The 23816-nt window shown below is 39.4% G+C and overlaps 1 protein-coding gene across 2 annotated transcripts in view; it reads right to left on the reverse strand.

Annotated features, from left to right (window-relative positions):
• The window catches only part of LOC140648257 (ubiquitin-conjugating enzyme E2 E2), a 223993-nt gene that overhangs the window by 23669 nt on the left and 176508 nt on the right, over nucleotides 1-23816 (reverse strand). For both annotated transcript variants that reach the window (XM_072853996.1, XM_072853995.1), the window contains exons 4-5: nucleotides 16751-16883; nucleotides 2363-2510 (exon numbers count right to left, since the gene is read on the reverse strand). In XM_072853996.1, the coding sequence (XP_072710097.1) occupies nucleotides 2363-2510; nucleotides 16751-16883 (281 nt within the window). The remainder of the gene's footprint in view (nucleotides 1-2362; nucleotides 2511-16750; nucleotides 16884-23816) is intronic.

Consider the following 23816-nt stretch of genomic DNA (forward strand, 5'->3'; position numbering starts at 1 on the left):
TGCCTTTCCATTTGACCTGATCTGCTTCTGGCTGATGAATGGTGAACAAAGAGTTCAGAGTTGCTTATCAAATCGAGACCCCTGATGGGTCTTTGCCTTTAGAAAGGGGCAGACTAGTTAGAGGAGGAGAGGACCAAGGGATTAGAAAACTAGTCCCAGCTGACAGAGAGGAAAATACATATATGCATGTTTCTGTATCTATATACGTACATATATATGGGATATAGTTCAGTGATAGGTATCTCAGTGATATACATATCAGTGATGTACCTATCTATCTATCTATCTATCTATCTGCCTACCTGTCATGTTCAATCTGGATGGCATGGAACCAATAATTTGTTAATGATAAAATGTCATAAAAAATTAATGGTGCAAGCAGTACAACCAGAACAGGCTGTAGCATATTAGGCAATACACTGAAAAGTAAGAACTTGTAAGTTTTTGCAAGCCTTCTGCTGTACCTCTCTCTGTACCTCACTAACATTCAAAGTTCACTTATTACAAAAAAAGTATCTAACACGAAACAGGCAATCTCAGAGGAAGGCAAAAATGACTCAGCATCAGGCAATCTCAAAGGAAGGCAAAAATGACTGCACATCTACCTGCCATAAGCTCCTCCTAAGAGGGGAATTAACAATACAAATTAAGAAATTGCATTCACTTGTTAAAAAATCATAGGAAAATTTTAACATGAAGCAGTAACAAAATCCCAAACTACTTTGTAATTAAAGAGAACATCTGAAAATGAAACGTCATAAAATTGTTTTATTTACTATGGTCATGACAATGCTTATGGCTACTAACCGAAAGAAACTGAAGGGAAGAATAACCTCTTGTTTTTAGCATGTTAACTTGTTGCATATGATAATATATTATGGGTAACTGTTTTCAGTGTTCCTCTTACACACTTGGTCAGCTAAAACTGTTGTTTGACAGCTTCTGTAAAATAGTCTCAGGGAAAGAAAAAGATTGAGAGAGCAGAGGTGGTAAATTTCTAAATTTCAAGTCACTACTGGAAAGCGGCCAGCTTTCAAGTTGACTGTATCCCTCCAAAGAGAGGTGACCACAAATGAGCATGTACTTATGGCCAGTTTCTCAATCCCAACACAGCTGTGCAGCATCTCTAGCTCTTTACCTGGTGTCTAAGACACATGCGCAAATATTCAATTGCTTTTCTTTACACTTCTGTCATCCATCCGCCTGATTTCCTAGAGGCACCTCTGCATATGTTGGGGTAGATACTAGCCAAGGTCAATCTTTCAGAAACGTAAGCAGAGAGCATCCAACACACCTGAAATAAATGTGCCTCAAATGGTAACACAGGGCTCCTTTACCACTCCAGCTCTTAGCTGGAAGGAATGCCACAGGTTTTAACACTATATACAGTAACAAACCCACATGAAAGTAAGAACAGTCAATTGTATTTTGGCCTACTTTCACCTTATTTTGAGCTTGGAAATAATTCAGTCTTCTGTTACAGCTTTTGACTCAGCCCTTGATTACACAAGAATCTCACATTCTGTCCTTTGCAAAGCAATTTTTAGCTCTTTGGTTGGGGAGAAAAGTTTAAAAACAGGAAACCTAAAGGTTTAAAAACCAGATGGCAAATTAAAAAAAAATATTGAAGTGTACAATAAAAATTAAACCAGCAACAACCCTCACAACATGTAAACAGATCACTCAATTTTTCTTTAATGATTCTTTAATAATTTCTATATACTACAATTTTCCAAGGCTGCAGTCAGAATCACTCATTGGCAAATAGGGTAAGAGAAAGTGGAAATTACAGATCTAGTGGTCAATGGCAGAAAACAAATCTAAAAGAGCTGAGGGAAGAGGTTAAGTGCTATGCTAGTTAATAAGAATGACAGCTTGCTTTGAATACTCATACTGGCTGTCCAGGATATTGAATAAACCTCATTTAAATTAATTTTCATTATTTGTAGAGTCTGTGTTAGACATCTATCATTGTCAGTACTATTAATATTCTTTTCAGAGACCATATTATCAGCATATTTAAATTAAAGCTTTCCTTTTCAATATTTATTAACTCATTAATATTTCTTGGTACTAATATCCTGGTTGTAATATCCAAATTAGTGCCTACTACAAGGTATTTTCTACTGATTAGACTTTTTGAATTAAAATATTTTTATTGTCAAGTACTAAAAATGCACTTGAGCTCCTGAAATTGTGCTTTCTTTCTATACTATGTCTTAATTTAAACAAATGGCATTTAAAATTTACATTTTTGTCTTTTTTTCAGTAGGTAGCAGTAAAACAGTGCCCTGACCACATCTAGTAGCTGACCGAATATGAACTGTGAATGAACATGAATGTGAAAGTTAATTCGTCTTACCCGGGTTGCAGTCTGTGAGGAGGGAGCAGATGGAGAGGAGAACTTTAGAAATGGTTAATGCTGGACTCCAGTTGTCTTTTAAAATGTCCAGGCAGATGACGCCTTGGCTGTTAATATTACAGTGGTAGATTCTTGTCCGAAATGTTACCTAGAAAAGACAGCATGTCTAAGTACAACGGTGTTCAAGCCAATAATTACATGACTATTAAGCAATTAAAAAAAATATATGAACTAACAATCTGCTTTCCTGGTTGAAATGACAGTACTCTGCTACGGTCAGTTAAAGACTGGGCAAGATAGGGTTATTCATAAGAAAATAAAGAAAATAAAGTTTGCTTCTTCCACCTGTGGCCAGCAGTGGAACTGGCTTGTGCAAGGTGAGAATGGGACATATTTCCCCAACCTCCTCTTGCCTTGTCTCACTGATCTCATTATTTTTGTATGGGGCCAAAAAAAGCTATTCCGGCCCCTGATCTGGACAACATTCATAACTCAGGCCCACAGCTACTTCATGCTTTGAAGGGAGGCAGAAGAAGACAGATTCTTCTGCTGCCTTCATCTGTTCACCGTTTGACCCAATAGATTAAGCTGGAAAAAAAATGTGGAGGCATGACATCAGTGACTCCTGGAAAAAGTAAAGTGAAATATCTTTGAGAAAGACTGCTCAAATAAAATGCTTTTATTTCCAAATTTTAAGTTACAGTTGAATCAGTAGAATTGCTTACAAATGCCTTTTGGGTTTTTTTGTAGTTGATTTTGAGGATTTCTGTATCCATTTGATATTGTCTCCCAGGTGATACTATATGTACCAAACCAAGGAGGAGATCTCTTCTTTTAGCCTAGAATGATGTGCTTCTGCTTCAAGTGGAAGATATAGGCCTTTTATTTTAAAAGAAGTTCAGCTATGAAAGTCCACTTTGTAGTTCAGAATTAATACTGGGGCTACCGGATAAGAAGGGATAATATAAAAAACTGCCCCTTGGGGGTCTCCATCAAGGACTAATTTCTCCATCAGTTCTAACCAAATGACAAGCCAAACCAGATGGTTTTAATGATATGTTCATAACATCTAAAATTAAGATGCACAATTTCAGTGGTCTACCTCATCAGCAATCACCCTGCCAACAGAGGGGCTGATTAGGCAGGAGACAACAGCAGGCAAAGCACCCCCCAATTTAAGAAAGCTGTGCTTTTCACCAGAATTGGACAGTGCTAATAACTGGGAGTGCTTAGACACCTATCCCAGCTCTACCACACAGATAAACCTGCTTCTGGAGAGTAATGGAAACTGATGACAGGCATGGTCCTGTTCTGATTTTATTCAATATCAGAAGTCTCAGTGATTTCAGTGGCACTGAGATCAGCCTACTTATCAGTAAGCAGAAGAGAGGACGCAAGTGAAACAACACAGTACCTGGTTTAATTCTATTAAAAAAAAACATTCTCTAACACACTGAAAAATTCTGCCCCTTTGGATTAAATCAAACAGCTTTGACAAAATAATGGAAAGAAAAGGTAGTAGATTTCTGCTATTATTAAGACACTACATTCAACAAGAAATAGTTTTTCTCGTAAGTACTTTTCCACATAAATCTGGGAAAGCACTTTTGGGCCCAGTGTCATGCACTAGTGAGTTTTGTAACAAAGATCTCAACAAAGCAAGTTCACCAGTTTTTAAATGCATCTATGTCTAAAGGTATTGCCAATTAATAGGATAATTTAATAGTTTGCCACTCCATACCCTACATATTTGTAGGTTCTTTCCTTTTTTCCCTCTACAGTTGTAGTTTTGCTTATTGTTTTCCAGCCTAAGTGCTTCACTTCCCAGACTTTTATGAGAATTTAAAATATTTCTGGCACAATGAGCTCAATTCATCCAAACGCTACAGCCAGATGATCTATTTTTTTCCCCTCATTAGGAGTCCAAGCACATTCAGCATTTGGAGTGAAGGAAGTCCTCTGCAAGATCAAGAAAATAGTATTTAGTGATAAAATTAAATGTTCATCTACAAAGGGAAGCTATTTTGAACAAAGAAAGTTACAAATGCACAAAAGTGGTAAACTACCTAACACAAACTGCATGTCAAAAGTGTCCACAAAGGGAGCTGGTGTGGAAGAGCACCCTGTGAATTGTAGGTCAGTGTTCATTAAGTCCCTGGATAGATTAACTCCAGGCACTCTTATGCTTGAGATATAAGTGAATCAGGGAATGCTTCCTAGCAGGATGTCCCATGACTTGGGCAAACACTTCAGCACCTGCTTAATGTTAAGTATCGTATGCTTACTTCTCAGTACATTGTTGGAATAAAGGTTTTGCTTAATTATTTTTCCTGAACAAAGGTGCTTTCCTATGCTTCCATGATGAGAAATTTGAGGACTTTATTCAGTGATATCTGAATACACTGAGTAATAAGATATATGTGGTCTCACCGAATGTGGGGGAAACACACTGAATCCATTGCACAGATTAAATTATACCCTCTAAATTATTTATAGACGGGTCAGTCTGAGCTTGTAACCTGCTTAAGAGAAGGCCATTAATTTGAGCCTGTATTTTAACATGTAACTGTTTTGCCGTCAGCTGAGAGGACACATACATTGCCACACGTTCCCCTGACTTAGCTGCTTTTGAATCACTGAAGTAGGGACACTGGGAATTTGGCAGGATTCAGAGAGCCACTGGGATGAATGGAGGTAGTTCGTGTCTTTCATAAACTGTTCAACACTCCATTGCCATCTTAGGCTATCTGGTGGCTAAATGCACGTGGCACTACACCCGTTTGTAATTGGAAGGCTACTTTTAGCAAATACTTAGACCTGAAATGTAGCATTTTTTCACTATAAGCACATCTTAAACCCCTGACACTGAGGAAGGCGCCCACTCACAAGATAAGGCTTGCTGCTTATCATTGACAAATACGTCACCGGCTCGCCAAACATGCCAGTGCACATTAAAATGCCTGCCTAAGTACACGGAGACATTTTAATGAGAAAAAATCAAAGCCTCCAGAATTTCAAAAGAAGCTGTATTAATGACGGCCTTAATATGCTGGGAACTGTGGACTGGATGGTGGCAGGTAACGGTGTTCTTATCCCAAAGCAGCATACAGTACAACTGGGATGACATACTGCTTTCCTCATCCAGCTATTGCCTCAAATTGCAGCTAATGTGGGAAATGCTGACATGTAACTTTCTGGATGTTGTGTTTACCATACCCACATTTTAAAGTTATGCAGGGTCATTCCTATTATATGTGTAGAGAGAAACCAAGTGATAATACCATTCCAAGGGAACTACATTTTCTTTATTATGGTCATATTTTTACCTTTGACGCCACTTAAATGGCTCCTATAAACGGTGCACTCTAATTCTATTTATTCCCTAACGAAAACACCTACACAATCCCATGCAGGGGCTCAAGGGAGTGTGTGGGTGTATAGGAGAAGTTATCCTCAGACAATTGAACGGTAGAGGAGTAATTTATCTTTTTTTGAACGATAAGTGTCCTCTATGGATTTACTCTCTTTGATTCTGCAGTTTTAAGAGGGTATCTCATTTTTGTTGAACAAAAGCGCAGGTCAGAAAAATGCGAATTACAGGAAATAGGGAAAAATGGGACTATCTTCTGAAAACTGTAAGAGTACTATAAACAAGCTGTTGAAAGGTAATGATAAAGAATTTACATTCAATCAGTTTTGGAAGTAAACAATAATAAACTCATCTGTTAATCTACTGCTGAATGCCAAACCCTTCTGAATACTGTAAAACAGAATTATACAAATAAAAAAACCCCTTTATATAGTCGCTAAGAAGAAAATGAGGTTATCTATTCAAAAGGGGGAGAAAAAATGATTAGAGAGAAAAGTAGTACATGTAAAGGTATGGCTGGCTGTTCATTGAATAAGTTTTAGGACTGAAAGAAGACTGTTTATAAAACCTGGGAAGAGTGAATTAAGATGGATTTCAGTTGAGTGATTGAAGGCAGCTGGTTGTAGGCAAGATAAACCACTCCTGGATCTCAGAGTGATTTTGAACACCAGTTTTCCAGCATGATGTAGTCCTAAAATCACTCACTATCTCTCTTCCGCACCTAATGTTCCTATGTTAGGTCTAAACCCAAGCAGCCACCGTGGCACTGGCATCTATGTGTGTGACTTGTTTAACCTTCACTGTGAGATTCAGAAACAGGCATGTAAAGGCACTGCAGCTCTGAAAGGGCTGGTCCCACAAACACATCTCATGCACTTTCAGACTCCACTGAATTCAGTCGTAATTCTCTTCAAAAACATATCAGGAGGAAGAAATGATTCTCCAGTTTTGCATATCAGCGCAGAAGGGGTTACAGTGTGCACTCAGGAATTGCTTTCTTCAGCCTGTTTGGGTTCAAACCCTCACCTCCTGTTCCTCATTCCTCCCACTGAAGCCTGGTGACTGTGCAGGGAGAGATGAAAGATTCCCAGAGTCAACAGGAGAATAAACAAAAACAACCCCCTTTTGCTCGGCCAACACTGAAGCAGGGCTGAGATCCCAGGGCGCTCATTCCTGCAGTTTTGGAAAGTTCCTTTCAAGCTCTCTCATTTCTTACAAGGGTGTAATCCTGCATTCCTGCCTGAGATGAAACTTCTGTCTTCCTCAAATATTCCCCTGGAGTTCTGTTTTAATAAAACTGTGGTGGCACTACCTGAAGTGGAAGAAGTTGGACTGCATACAGAAAAGGTTATATATATATTAAAAAATATGATGCCCTTTATGATGATGTTCATGGAGCTCAGGAGGGAGTAAGTAGTTCCCATCTCAGTTTGTCAGACTTTATGAGCAATAGATTTGTCTGCTCGAATAGAGAGAATAATAAAAACAAGATCAGGCCTACACTCTTTAGTTGTACTAGAAAAATACTATAAAACAACCTAAATGAAAAATATCTATAGCTCTGAGTGACACAGTGTTCAGGCAATAGCCTTTACATTAATTAGCATCCTTAAATTTCTTACAGAGTGCACTTCATTTTATCTATACCCAGCACTGAGGCTGCCTTTCCAAGACAGGGCGATGCATCTCTGGTTTGTAAGTACAGATTTCTAGCATGCACATGAACAATCGTTGAGATACTTAATGGATTATCACATAAAGTGCATAATAAATGACTGGCCACATGATGGTCACTATTAAAGAGCACAATTTAAATATATGCCAAGAAATTAACTTCAGCCAGTTCTTAAAAAACTTGCTCACACCTAATTTTAGTTGGTAAAGAATAGCTATAGTTTATTTTATCAAAGGAAAATACATGTCATCTGCATTAGCAGGAAATAATAAACTGTAATTACTTTTGCTTGACCTACAGAAAAGTCTGATATGCAAACTACTCTGGGTTCCTGTGGCAAAATGCACCATGCGAGACATAGCTAGCCAAAAATGATAACAATTTAAAAGGAATATAATAGCATCCACATGAGTTAACCTTTAATGTTACTGAAAATGAAACAGTATGCAATATGAATAATTATTCATTATATTCATGGTAATTAGGAAGTTGAGTAACTACTCACACTGTCTCATTGAATGGACTGTTGCAGGGAAAAAAAAATTGAGTAAGCACAGCAATACTAAATGTCTACATTATATAAACATACTCATTTTGCACACAGATTTTATAGCAGAAAAAGTAAAAAGGAACCTTGATAATCTTTGATGTACCTGAGAGGGCAAATAAAAAATTATCCTAAACTGCACAGTTTTCTGAAAGTAAAAGAGCAGGAGAGAACAAGGGAAATGGATTACTGTTTGGGTTAGGGACGTTAGAATAAAAACAATATTGTAAGACGCAAAGCATCGAAAGCTTTCTCTGACAAAGTCAATATGAATTTTTATAAAATGATTTTCATTTAATCAGCATAATCTTTCTTACAATTAGTAATTCCATATGGAAAGTCAGCAATAAAGTCCTTTCATAGAGAGTAAATTTTTTAAGATTTACTGGTCATTTAGCTTGTATAAAATAAATCCTGCCTTTCGTAGTTTAAAGCAGGCTGTATCATCCTACATGCACGCCTCTCTGAGTTCGCCAAAGTGCTCCTTTGTGTCTGGTTTAACGCAATGCAACTCTTCTCACCTAAATGCGAGTAACCCTAGCACATAGCAACATTTTTATTTTACATGAAAAAATCGTATATCACCATATGACAGACAGTACCTGGCGTTTTACTGTTCCTCCTAATCCTGCTATGTTTCTGTATGAAGGGAGCTCCCGGGTGTGCTCGGGGAATCGAGGCAGAGGCAGGTGCGGCAGGCACGGATGTGGCTCTGGGCACAGGGCTGCCGGTCGGCGGGGCGTGTGTGCGGGCTGCAGCAGGCACTTCCAGTCCTAAATTTTATTCTAAGAAACCTGGGCTTTTTTTACTTGCCCAATTTTAACAGCCTTTGGGTATCTAGGTGCTCCCTACATGAGAAATTGTAGGCAGATTGACCTCAAAACCATAGTTTTCTGTCCTAATCAGTTCATCTGCTCTTATTCTATAGTAATAATGTACATAAAATTCTTTCTCTCACATCTGTACATACATGTGTGTGTGTAAAAGAGGACAAGAAAGAACATTGATATATGATGTATTTTCAGATCACGTGCATTTTATGCAGTAGTAAAACGTGTGTGATATGGCAGAATTACATAGTTTCTGAAACATCCAATAGACATCACAAGTCCTCTTTTAAAAATATATTTGACAAGCAGCATGCAAACCACTGCTGTGAGGCAGAAGATATTCCCCATAAGATGCCTCTACAGGCCCTTTTGGGGAGCTTAGTGTATGGGGTATTTAGAGAAAATGGGAAGAAATGATGAGCCACCTAAGTTTTGGGGAGGGAAAACAGGAAGAGTTTAGTTGGATAGGGACATTTTCATTAAGACTAAATAAATCAATACAAACTACTGATATAAATTAGTATATTAAAAACAGAGTGAAAAAGAAGGCTATTCATTACAAGAAATGGCAATTCAATTTGGCAATTACTAGAAGAATTATCAGATAACTGAATTCAAAGGAAATCTCTGAGATTTACATGGAATTGCCCTATCAAAAGTGACTTTTGCATTTATTTGCAATAAAATGTAGTTATTGATCCTTTCCTCAGCCTGACATATTTCTGCTTGCATCTCTGTCCTCCACTTTACATCTCTGCAAGTCTGTCATTTTGAGAGGCATTCAAGTTTCTTAAGGAGCCACCTGTCCCGAGCCCTGGACCGCTGCACGCTGCCCTATAGGTTCAGCGTTACCTGAAGATACGGGACCTATGGAACAAAGGGAGTTTCACCGCAGGTGGTGCAAGCGTGGGAACTGCATGCTGCAGTTCGCATGCCTGGAAAGAGCCGCTCCGAGAAGAGCAGGACTCGGGCTGATCCTGCTAGCTCTGACAGCGGTCTGCTGGTGGTAGGTTGTCCATTTCTTCTCAAAGACTCCCGTGCATCTGATTTCTGCCTGCAGCCACCCAAAGCCTTTGCTCGTTGGGAAAGCCTGCCAACTCCATTTATTGTCATGGATGAAGGATCCACGGGCTGCTCTCAGCAAGGAGACGTAAATAGCAAGGCCGGGCGAAGAACAAGGGAGCATGGAGGCACAGCAAAGGGGTAGGGGGAGGCAGCGGTGTGGGAATGCGCCAGGCGAGGGACCACCAGACGATCAGGAGGAGGAGGATGAGGAGGGCAGGAGGCAGCTGAGAAAAGCTGTGAGCAGCACAGCACGGCACTGAGGGCTAATGTGATGTGACAGAGGCTATGAGAGAAGTATGACGAGGCAAATGAACGTAAGGGATAACAGTGACAGGAGACCATTGCATTTGAAGGCTGATCATACGATGGCAATATCTGGGGGGGGCAGCAAGAGAAGGTAGGTTGAAGCCCTGCCTGCACCAGGCTTGCAGAGATGGTAAATAGCCATGATCAAATAGGCTGTACTTAAGGTCATTCTGAGTCTGAGAGCTTCAAAAGTAAATTGTGTTAATAGCGATACATGCAAGTTAAAGTGTGGGCCTGCCTTGTAAGGTTCATTTTAACAATTTAGGTTAGAAATACCAAGGAATGCTTATTTTTTCTCATCTACTCTTGTAAGCACTGTTTTTCTATTACACTGCAGATAAAAGTGTCCTTAACAGCCAATCACATATATTTCATATAAGTATGAAACAGTAGAGTAGAAGCCAAGAATAAAAAGAACTGCCCCTCATACATGAGGCTGAATTTATGAAATAGGTAGAAAATTTGTACCACTGGAGAAGGATTCCACATAATGATATTTAGTGCATAGAGATTAGCATTATATGACAATTACATACAAAAAATTGAAGAGATGCTTAATATTGCCACTAAGACCAGATTCTATAGACACTGTGCGTTGTATTTACCAAGGAAAAAGACCCTCCTTGCAGTCGAGCAGTTGATTTAAAACAGCTAAGCTTTCAAATGCTCAGAACAATTTTTTGGTCAGTCGATAGACATATAAGATTTACAAGGAGGAAATGGAGTTTTCTGTTATTTTAATTTTGATTTAGACGTGATTTAGCATATTGCAGCTTTCAAGTACTGCGAACCATTTTTCAGTCAGCTGAGATTAAAGTCCCTAGCAAGATTAATTGTTGAGTTGGGATTAAGAGATTTTATAAATCACTCAAATACAAAAATAAAGCTAGCAGAATACTAGGATAATGATAGATATATCCATATTGTATCAGCTACAGTTAAATTGAATTGACACTGTAATAGACTGAACGCAGTCAAATATGAGAGTAGAAGTTATTAATAAAGATTATTCTTGATGAAAATGCAGACACCACTGCAGTGACAATTCCTGGGGGGAGAGTTCTCTTGAAGAGCATTCATTTTTCTACTACCACCTGTATGAAAGACCCTGGTATGGCTTCCTGATTTGTCAAGGCTTCCTGCTCCAGAGGGACGGTACGCAGGATAATGAAATTACCGCCCTTCCTTCAATAACTATAGTGTACATAAAGATGCAGTGTTAATTTGCCATGATGGCTAAACTTTAGAGGATCTTGGATCAAAAAAGTTGTCATGCTTGGGGAATTCACTGATTTCTTATGTGGACCAAGGATAGAAATTGAGCTGAAATTCCTTCTCTCAGATCAGGCTGACTGAAAGATATGATACCTCCTATTCAGGTACATGTATATATATGTACACACACACATATACCCACAGATATACCCCCCCACCCGCCAAGAGACATCTATCTATGCATAGATATATATCCCATTCAATATCCCAAAGAAAGAGACAGAGCAAGAGAGAGAGCTTTCCTGTGTTAAAGCCAAGGGGCGAACTGTCTGAATCCATTAAGGATGAAAGGAAGATAGTTAGCAGGAAAAAGAAATCTCAAAGGTATTTCTAAAAAAGGTTGAGGGGTCATTAAGGCACTGGAGAAATGTAAGGTTATTTCCTTGGCAGGCCATCTAAGTATTTTTATTCATTTCTTTAAGGGGCTGCTTTGAACAGGGCACAGCTTTCTCTGTTCTTCAGCCCACTGCACTACAAGGCAGATGCTGTATTTTGGGGCTGAAGTGAAACCTCACCTTGTGACCAGGACTGAAGCCTCATCAGTATCTGGCCTCTAGTAGAAGGTGAGATCACGTCCACATCTATGCCTCGCTTTGTCTGTTCCATACCTTCTTCCCGCTTGGCATCTCATAAAACCAACATGATACTTAGGATGCAGCTGAAAAGAGAACGGCGATTCTGCAGGCTGCCCGCTTTCTTGCTGACTCAGCCAACTGGGTGCTCAGCTAATTTCCTCAGTGCTACAGAAGCTTCCTCACAGTGGAGGCGAGGAAATATTTTTAATTGATTAGAGCCTCCCAGAAAGCCAAAGCTAATTTGTCAGTTCTCAGATGAGCTGTTCTAAAAATCGTGTTCTCCGGTTGTAGAGATAAATCGGAGTTAGGCTGGGATGGCCCTCCATCACTCCTATTCAGGCTGCATCAGTTACACGTAGATAAACTTTTTTGGGGAAGAACAACTCCCTCCTCTGCATGAGCATGCTGCAGTTGTGAGTGAAGCCAAATGCCATTGATTTAAAAGGAAAGCAGAGCTGAAAGGGTCAGTGACCCCTGGCTCGGAAAATCTGGAGTCCAGTTTCAAGGCATGAGACAAAGCTGAAAGACTGAAATAGACTGACTTCAAAGGGGGAAAAAGCGAATATCGTGAGAGCAAATCATACTCTGACTTACCACATGGTATATTCTATTTTGGTGAAGAATAACTTCATTTGATATTATGCTTATGGCTTAACTTTAGAGAGACACTGACAGGTAAAGACAGACAGAAAGAAAACTACGGACCTGTAGGGGAAAGACTGGTTGGTGCAGACTGGAAGGGAAACCTGATGGCAGTGGTGCTTGGCTATACAAAACTAGGAACGTGAACTGGACCACACAGTATAATTAGAGGATGTGAAGAATAGAGATAAAACTTTAAAATCTTAAGAGGACGTGATGTTGAAGGCTACAAAGGTGTAAAAACTGAAGAAATACATAAAAATGGAAGTTTTGGATAGATAGCTTTTCTTTATTTAAGCAAAACCTGAATAAATGAGTGATTCAGCTTCTTTTTACGTGCTAAAGACAAGGTGGGAAAGCAGGCTAACTATCTAGACGAACAAATGAAAATTACTTTACACAATTGTTAAAAAAACCCCCAAATATACGTCAAACAATATGCACATCGTTTCTTCATGTGCAAATGTGCTCTCAGATGTTTAATTTTATTTTAATTAATGTTTTCCAACATGCAGCAGGGTGCCCAATGATCAGAATAGGCACCAACAAGTGTTTATAGAAGCAACCTGAATCCTTTAGAAAATACTGAGAACTTTGTATAATACAAACCAAAATTGTTACACCACAAACATATTTTAATTATAATAACAAAAATAAAAGACATTTATCCAGAATCCACTTTCAAGATATTTTTCTTGTTTTAAAAATTATGTTAACCTTCCCAACATCCATGTGCAACATACACATGCACGATAACAGAGTGCACAACATCTGAGAATAGATAAGGAAAACGGATTGTGGAAATCGTTCTGTAGATTTTAATACACTTTGGATTAGGCCATTTAACAGTAACTATGTTATGTGACATGGGCATTTGCCTTTGGAACCTCAGGCTGGGTCAAGTAATTGCATCTGGGAAATACAGTTTCTGTTTCTTCCCAGGTCTTTTGTGGTCACATTTTTGGAAGATCAATTTTGACAGTACTCATTTAAATGTTTCCTTACTTCACAGTAAAAGAGGGATGAAAATGGCCCACAGAAATCTCAGGAGGAATGTATGAATTCAATCATAGCGAGAAATGTGAATTAGACCGTTTCTGCTATGTACTTCCAGGGACGTAATCTTGCCAACACTCAGGAATACATTTTATGACTTTCTCAGTACATTCCACAGTCTTGTACTTTATCTCTAGATTTTTTAAGATGATAGAACCATAAGAAGTGTGACTATACTTAGCAAAAGAATCTAAGATGATCTATTCCCATAACCCAAGGGACCCATGATTTTGAGAACAGCACCAAATATCACAAATCTTGTGGTGAAGTAGAAGAGATGTCAATACCCGGTGACATAGACAGCACCATACCGTGAGGCCATATGTTACGTTCCACGTACTCACTACCTTTCTTTTGCTAGAAATAAGTGTGTGGAGAACATATTTAACCACCATTTCCCAACAATACTGACTGGCAGCAGCTACCTTATGACAAGCAGTCATCTTCCCACGCTGCTTTATTCAAGGGATTTCCCAAACTATTTTACCTATGAATCAGTTTCATAGGGTCTGGAAAACAGGTGTAATGAAATAGCAACAGTTTGAGAGATCCTACAGCAGGACTGAAAATAGGGGTCATTTACAACAGTGGCTGAAGTGAACAGAATAAGAATCCATGTGTACAAAATATGCTAGCGACATAGTCAGTTATATCTGACATTAGTCCCCTGTGCACATGTACTCCTTACTTTCTTAGCGATAACAATTTCCCTGATCATAAATACTGGCCTTTTAGTAATACAATATGGCATCATCAACTCTCTCATCCTTTATCAAGCAGTACATTTTCATGTGATTTATAAGCACACACTTCTTACAATGACAATTGGCATCAAGATAAAGGCAGACAAAAAAATCTACTACAAAGGAGGACAAAAACCACCTCTTTGCTTCATATTTCATTAATAAGCAATGCACAGCTACATTACTCATGTCTCAAAATAACACAGTCGCCAAACACAACTGAGTGTGGATTGAAAAAGTCTTTACCTCATGGTGAAACAGTAAGCTGGACCTCCACCTTCTATTTTAAAAGGATGCCTATTGCATATATTGCCTCAAGACTCAACAGATTCAACAGAGAATGACAAAAAATATCCCTCCAACTTGTCTTTCAGATCTAGGTCTTCACATATTAGGTTTGGATCTCTGAGAGAACTTCAAGCGCTATTTTACACTCAATAAATGCATTTAGTGGATATGCCAATATCCCATAAATAACATAATTTTAATTTGCTGGGGGACTGAATGTAACCCTTGCATTACAGCTACTACAAACAGACTAAGCCCGCAAAGAAGCAAACAAAAGGGGCCTGTTAAGACAGACCTGGTATAGCAAGTAAGAAGATTGGACTGGCCTGGGCTGGGAGGGAGGCAGGAAGAACAGGGCATCACCCCAGCTCAGTGTGCCCAAAGCTTTAACTAACTGAAGGAGAAGTTATAAAGTTTCAAATTCTTTTTTCACTGTGTAATCACAGTTATCTAAATCAGAAAATGTGCAGTCAGCAAGGTGTACAACCCCTGTAAGACTTGTCAGTGGCTTCAAAGCTTCCCTAAACTGGAACAATAAACGTGGGAAACAGAGTTAGACCATCTCTAATACTGCTATACTGACCCATCTTTAGGTCACTGGCTGGGAAAGTCCAATTTACAGAATGACAAGTACTTTGAATTCACATCTCTCATTGTTTTTTAAAACTTTTCCTGATAATATCAATGTTAACTACTATAAACATTACTACTGTGGCATTAAAATTCTGTTTATAAACACTTCTCTTTCAATAGTGTACTCATGGTAATCAAATAGGAATCAGCTACTCCCTCTTTTAATGCAATATCCTTCTATTATAGACCAACGTGGCATACCAACCCTTTCACAAATGTGTCAAAAATAAGGTAAATATTTTTGCTCCCAATTTTTGCTTCCATAGCTCCTCCGGGGCAGCTGTTCCAGACCCTCACTCTCCACACTGGCAAGGTGAACAATTCACCTCTTTTCACTTTGTTTCATACAAGACGGGCCCATCAATTTATTTGATTCTATTAACAGCCCTGCGGGGTAAATTGCCCCAGCTTCTGTTCCTGTTAGTGAACATGTGTGTTAAGAATTGCACTCAGTCTTCCAGATAAGGTCTTACGAGTGTCTTGTATATGACACTGGTAATTCCTTATCTCTACAGGCAATGCCAGAGGATGCATCTTAGGAGTGTATTTGCCTTTTTTACAGATGCGTTAGATGGGTGGTTTGTAATAATCCCGTGATCACCCAATAAAGCCCCACTTTGACACCCTCCCTCAGCAATTACTACTACTGGTTATCAATGACACTCTGCGCTACCGCATTTCATCCCATTTCTGTTTTTCCAGTCTTCATAATCACTAGATTTTTCCTGTTTGACATTCTGAGCCTACTCGATCATGGCAGTGATCTGCCACCTTCATGTTATTGGGACAGCTCTACATTTGTGGTTAGTGTCCTTATTGATAGCATTAGAAAATGAATCCATAAGGAATTCTGTAAATCTCTCTTTCACTCCAGTTTCTTGCCCTTGCTGCCGTATTTCCACATTCCTCCAGAAAACTCATGTAAAGCAATTACTTACAACTTCATGAACAATAGTGTACCTTGCATCTGCAGAAGTAATTTATACGGGGTAGTGCAAAAGGTGCATATTTTTGTCAGAGTGCCACAGACCTCTAGTGAATGATAGGTGTCAACAGGAAAGATTAAGTATCTTCAGCTGCTTATAAAGGGTGCAACTCAAATATAAATGCTTTCACATTAGAAACAAATCCAAATCCAACAAATAACTGCTGGAAATTATGCAACCATTTGCTAAATAAATCCAAATCCATCCAGCTATAGTGGCAACATGCAGGCAAATTTTAGGCAGTTATTTAAAATCTTTCCATCAAAATACTCAGTTTAAATATTCATTATTGCCCTGAAAGTTTTATGTTTCATCCTACAATGACATACCAACATACACATTAAAAAATATCACAAGGAGAAGACGCCTATCAGACTTTTAATATCCTCCTACTAACCTTAGGTGGTTTAAAAGGATAGTCCGGTGAAAAGGTAATGTCAAGGAAGAAAACTCCACCTTCATATACAGACCCTGGAGGCCCCAGTATAGTTGACCTCCATTCATAAATGTTGTCTCCTTTGGGTCCAGCACTAAAATAGAAAACAAAAATATAACATAATAACCACGTACAATCAAGAATATACTGCATCAGTTATACTCTACTAGTAGTACTGCTGGTTTTGCAATAACACTACAAGTTTAAATTGTGTATCACATTCATTAAGTTAGTCCTGGATAAAACATGTAACTGGTGTCCTAAGCTCTGTCAGTGAAGTGATATATTCAGCCAGGAAGAAGCATTAAAATCACATTATAAATTATTCAAATAAGCACAGAAAAATTCCTGACTGTCTTATCTCAAATATTTTAGTGGGCAGATGTGAAGTATTTACAGTGCAAGGATACAGAGACTTTGCTGAGATGTCTTGTCACTGTCTTGCCTCACAAGCCATCCTATTTTCACCTACCTCCTCATCCACCTACCTCACCAGTCAGTAGCTGTGTAATTACACACATTATTATACAGCACAGGCTGTACTAAAGACTGAGCAGGGTACAAACGACCTTCCAGCTGCACTTTCTAAGTTACTAACCGAAGGTCTACAGTCAGTAGTACAGAAGGCTGCTTTACTCTGCAATCGTTACCCTATCTTAAAAATATTATAAACAGGAAGCGGGTTAAACTGTTGGATTATGTTAATTCAAAGTCCTCGTTTAAAAACACAGTACTGAAGCAATATTTAAAATGTACAAAACATAATCCTATATGTGAAACAAGAAAAATCTCTCACCCACACAGTCAATTCCTGAAAAAATAAAACTAAAGTTCTTGGGCACGACTCTTCCAAAAGCCAACACAGACTCCTTTCATACAACAAAATGCTTGTCCATAGAAATACATATTTTACTCAGGGTGGCCTCTTGAGGAATATGAAGACTTCTTTTGGGTTCACAGCCTGCTGATACCAGTCACTGATACAGGACCTGAATTTTAATTAGGATCATTTGGGATGGTGACTTCTAGATATCTGATTAATATTTTTCAGAGGAAGGCAGTGCTGGTAGGTATTTCAAATAAGTGGCATGGTATTGTCTTAAGGCATTTCTTGTGAAACAATTCTTGTTATGTTTGCAATAAAGATTTCCACAGCATGCAGGGGTTTGTGAAATAACCCTGTGTGTAGAACAGATGAAAGCTCTTGGCTATGCTCCATGCCTCACAATGTACCCAAGGCATACAATTATTATACGACATCATGTCATGTTCACTGCTCAACTATTCATTTTGTTCCCTGAAAGTTAATAAAACCCTCTTTCACCTGAAATTCCTTGGGCTCCCTTCATTAAAACTTCTGACTGCATGATTCCCTGCATACAACTGCGTGACTTAGTACTGCGCGGTGTACTTCATTAGTCATGGTACCTACATCAATTTTCTATAATAGCTGTTAATGCTTCTTGGCTTTCTAAACTACGTGCTTTCTTAACAAAAATGTGTTACAGAGACTATAACATTGTGGAACATTCATTTTCTATTGGCCATAGTAACAAAACTAGCAATTGTTTTAAAGATAAAATCTGGCTTTTTAAGTGTCACAATAGCAGAAGTGTTGCCATCCATATTTCACAGTGTCTATAATACATCAGGTTGCTAGCTGCCAAACAAATTTAATTTACCCAGTTCTCAGTTTGCATTAACCTTTGAATAATAAAGCACAGCTGAGACTGCTGTAAGAAACAAACCAGAGAATGAATAATTAAAAACACCTCCACTGCCTTTAGAAAGACCAATCCCGAGTCAACAGGGAAGGTTTAATTGTGACTGAACTAGGCATTAAGGGGCTAATTGAACTCTTTATAAGCCCAAACGAATGTGGTCCTACATCAGCGCTATGGTATACAAGGTTCACAGAAAGTAAAGCCCTTAAAGAAAAAAATCAGGCAATTAGTTCAAAGAGAAAAGGCAAGAAGCAGGGGCAGTCTAAATCTTACATGGAAAAAAAGCCCATGATATGTGAAGGAAATCCTTTCCCATTTTCTGCAGAAAAACGTACTAATACTTGGAGAAGCAATGACTCAGTTGATGCCAGCAGGTTAAAATGGAAGTGATATAACTGTCGATCCCAGAGAAATGGTTGGAAACACCAAGTAACAAAAGCAAGCCCTGCCTTTTTTAGACCTCGTTTTAGCCAGGAGGGGATGGCTGGGCCCTTTTGGGGTTTGAGAGAGGCTGACTTTTTTGATCAGAACTCTCTCTGATAGTGGCATTTTCATAACATATATTATTTTTATTTGTTTTGCCTATTTATTTAATTGCATTAACATTTGAAATGAGCAGTCATTAATTAGAATAGTTGGAAAATGCTCCATCTGCCAGTTGAACTGTTTCGGCACGTCCAGCTACAAGCCCAGCCTGATCGCATTCTGAGGATGCTGATTAACATTAATTGAAGGTTTTCTTTGCAAATGAGAGATGAAGCTTTATTAAGTATTATTATTAATTTGAAGAATAGCTTGAATTGTATGGAGTGTGGGAAGACTGCTGTTATCGACGTTGCCTGTTGGAGTGCTTGCTGGCAGCAAGGCTGTTCAGCCGACGCAAAATACCGATCCACGTGCACAGGCCACAGCTGGTATTAAGGGCAACAGCACGCACAAGCATAACGTTTTTTCACTTGCACATTAATAATACAAAAAGTTTGACAGGTGTATTATCTTTGTTTTCTCTCTTTCCTAATTGTTAAGCCTTTTATTTATCCACATTATTGGCAACCAGAACGACGACTCATCAGGCTTCACCAGAGAAAATTCCCATATGTGCAAGACCTCAGCCAGAGCCTTATTCTATAAGGTTTATAATGCAAGCGGATTTAATTGCCCTTCTCTCTACATGGATATATGCCCGGCACACTGAAGCCCAAGTGTTTTACATTCAGTATGATTTATATTCCAGCTCTATTAATGTTACTGGCAACCAAACCACAGATCTCAAAGAAAGCAAATCAAACATCTCAGTGCCTGAAATTCTGTTATCTTTGGCAGGGCAGATTCAGATGTGCACCCGCTCGGCAAAGGGCGGACTAAATCTGTCTTGAACTCAGCTGAACCAGGGCCAGAGCGTACGCATGCTGCCTGCTACTATCACGCTGCTAAATCAGTCAGCTTCAGGGGAGAAATAACAGTGGCTGTGGCAGCTCCAGGTGGAAGGGGCTGAACTAGACGGACAAGGCGGTTAGGAGAAGGACAGGTCTGCTGTCAGACCCGCAGCGCAGCCTCCCAGTTTGAGCTGGAACCCTAGCGAACCTGCAGGATGAGGCGATCGAGCCCAGTGAGAAGCACGCGGTGTGACTCTGGAGCTGGCACTCCCAGCGTTTCCCGCGTTTTCTGCCAGGTGGAATTTGTAACAGGACCGAGGAGGTGCAGCTGAGCATAAAGGCCCTGGAGACCTGACGTTATCGATGGCTTGTCAAGAGCTGGCTCTCTGCTGTCGTTATTCCCCTATAGCTGATGAGACACTGCACAGAATATTGCCTGGTTTACCCACTGGGGAGGCTTTGCTCACTGGAAGAGCTGGGCTGGGTGGACATGGAGCCAACCTTCTTCCTCTTCCAGAATGACATCAGTATGGGTGGATGAAATTCAGGACAAAAAAGTCAAAACATGTAAAATGGTCTCCTTTGTACTGCACTCTCCTTTGCCTCTCCCTATGTATTTTAGTTCTGCCACTGCTTCCCACATACATACTTGCAGGTGAAATGGATGCACATCAGTTACAGTTAGTAGCAAAATACTTTAAATGCTACTATAACTGAATTAATTTTGCTTTAAATATGCTTAATGCACTGAGTATTTTCTCTTCCCTTAACATGTTTTAGGCAGGCAGTCACTTGAAAGTAGTGCTGCTAAAAACTGCTTGTCCAGTACAATCCATTATAAACACCAAGCTTTCCCTGCATTTAGAATATCCTGAAATAGTAAATTTAAAATTATGTATTAGGAGACTTGTATGAAAACAACAGCACCTATGAGACATACCAGATTAAAACCTATCTGGAGAAGCTATGAAAGTACAGTTGATTTTAAGTTTTATTGGAGCTGTGACTTGTATACAAATTTACTAAATTTCCATAGAATAACTCAAAAAAGTAAAAATACAGAAATTCAAAGACATAACAGTATCCCACATGTTTATCAAGTAGTTGTATAGAATAAATTAGTCAAAATGATATTATTTTCTAATCTACCTTATGTTTATTGATGAGGGATCCCCTGCTTCCCCAGTGTCTATAACTGGAGGTAGCATAACCTTATACTGTAGAAAATGAGGACTAGTTCAAAGTCTTCCCTTCCATTCTTGGTCTCGGAATCTTGCTGGTATCCACTTTTAAAGTGTAACTGTACTCTTTAACACAAGGGAAAGGCAAGCCTATAGCACAAAAGTAAGAAAAGGAACTGTAACTTAAATTGCCTTCTAGTTCCGACATGCTAACGGTGTGTGTGGGGAAGTGATCAGGCCAAATAAAACAGGAAAGCGAGATGGCTGGAGGCCTTCCCTTTCCTCAGGACTCAGAAAGAAATGGGAAGATTCTTCTGGACTAGGTGAGTTTAAGTTCATTTTTATCCTCATCCTTTATAACAGGGTAGAATAAAGGAGGACCAGGATATTATACTAATTTTGTCCATGAACTCACTTTCCATGGCATTGTCTATGGCAATTAATTCTTATCACTGCCTTATCTAACCTGAATTGCCTTAGCACACAGAAACACACATCAGAACTGGGGTTCCCCTGCACTAGGTGCAGTCCATGGAAGATGCAGACCCTCTCAACTATCATTGGTAACATATGACAGCAGAAAGAAGAAGGATACACTCAAGTCCCTTCCTCTTCCTTTTCTTTTATTACATGGAGCCTTGACTTCACTATTTAAGAGATTTCCCTCTGAGGAGCGAAGCTCACCACAGAATTATCTCCATTTATAAGACATACAACACTTTTTCTTGCAATCCTGTTTCTTGCACATCTAGCAGTTATGCTGGAGCAGATCCTGCCTCTAGCTGCCCTCCGTGAATGCTTCTGGGAAGCCAGTTGCCCAGAGGGCAAAGTGGATACAAAAGTACTGGAAGATTGGCAAAATAATTTAAGAGCACAGCTGGTGAGGGAAGAGGATGGATGCAACAAAACAGAAGACTGCAGATTCAGCTTTCAATGAGATATGTCTCTTGAGAAGCTCATGCGAAGCCTCATTAAAATAAACCCGGTACATACCTCTGCTCTCTGTTTTGAACATGGTGCCAATACTGAAAGTGGTCCTATGTGAAAGTGTTGCTTTGGTCTGTACCCAGCTTGGGGCTGTCCCTGTGACTGGGGACAGCCACGACACCAGCAGTGGGGCTGTGCTGGCAAAGTGGTTGCTGGAATCTCAGTATGGGAACGAGTAAGTCAACAGGAGCTATGCTGACGCTAACCTCACCAGGTGACTCCGACCCACCTGTGCACCCAGCCCAGCCCTGTTCAACAAAATGCAAAATAGCGCCATTGAGGAGCACGAGCATCACAGCCCCGTGAGCCACCATGGTTCTCAGCCCTGCCTTCCCACTGCTGGGTGTCTTTGGCTTTGGAACGGATACAGACAGTGCCAGCAGCACCAGTTATCTGTTCAGTTACCTGAATTTCTGCTGCTCCTCTCCCAGTTCTCTCTCCTCTCCGTTCTGGAAGCCCACCTGATCCACCACCTCTCGAGCCTTCATTCTTTCTCTTCCCTTGTTACTGACGAAGTAACAGTAGAAGAAGAACCTGGGGTTCTTTGTAGAACCTGTATTTTCTTCTTCGTAGAACCTGTATTTTCTATTTTATGCTTGAGGGTGGTGTCTCCCCCACTCCCTCTCTGTATGGTGATAATTCATTGCTCCTTTATCATGGTGGATCCTTCCCCCCTTCAGGTACATGCAGATCCCCCTCCCCCTAACATCCCCTTTCTTTTTCTCTCATCAACAGCCATCAACACATCCTGCTATTTTTCATTTTTCTCCAGAAAGGAGGATGGGGTGGAAAATGGTGCAGGGGGATTTTATTACAGTACAGCAGTTACTCATTTTGTTTCTCTCCTTCCCTGTTGCCCTTCTTCTGAGATGTAGGAAATGAAGAGCAAGCAGAGCGGGTGCTGCAGCAACAGTGGCGTAGGGAAGGGAGTCACAGCTGCCTACCCAGATGCTACAGTGATATCAGTAGGTACTTTTATAAATGTATGTAATAAACAGTTGCCACAGCAGCCAAAGGAATACATTTCTACAAAACAAAACCAAAGAGATAGCAGTGAGCACTGAGACTGCCTGTGGCAATGGGCACAGTTGTATAGTTAAGAACACCTCTGCTATGAATAAAATTAGCAGGCTAGTCTCCAAGCAGCAAAATCAAAGAACAATTAAAGAAATAAACCCCTTCAGAATTAGAGCTAAGTGTTTAGTTCGGCTATAATATTAATGACTTAAAGTCTCATCAAGAAATACACCCTCCCCAGATTTGTACCTTTGGAATGCATAACCTTTTCTTCATTTCTTTTTTCCTGAAAATCTGCTGAAAACTCCTAAAACCTTCTTTCCTTTTCTTTTTTTTTTTTTTTAAATTTATCCTCATCTCAATTCCTTTCATCTAGATTGTGAAAAAAGTGCCATTATCAAAATACTGGAAGATGCTCATGGTTCTTACTAGTTATTATCTAGGCCAAAGCTAGAAATTCTTCAGCATTAAATTTGAGGGCCAAGAGATCTGAATTACTCTAAGAAAATTAACAATATATATACATTTTTAAAGAGTTGTTAGTTTTACTTTAACTAGACACTATACATAGTGAAAAAGCTTGGCTTTCCATGATCTAACACTCAAATTTGGGTCTATGCTAGATCCAGTGTTTTTGGTCACCCTGCAATATTACTGGGAATTTATGTCTTATGTATGTTGGAATATCAACATAATTAGATGAGGTAAGCACAATTTTTGGGTAGGTATCTTTCATTAGACT

Source organism: Ciconia boyciana, chromosome 2, assembly GCF_034638445.1.
Source record: "Ciconia boyciana chromosome 2, ASM3463844v1, whole genome shotgun sequence".
NCBI lineage: Eukaryota > Metazoa > Chordata > Aves > Ciconiiformes > Ciconiidae > Ciconia > Ciconia boyciana.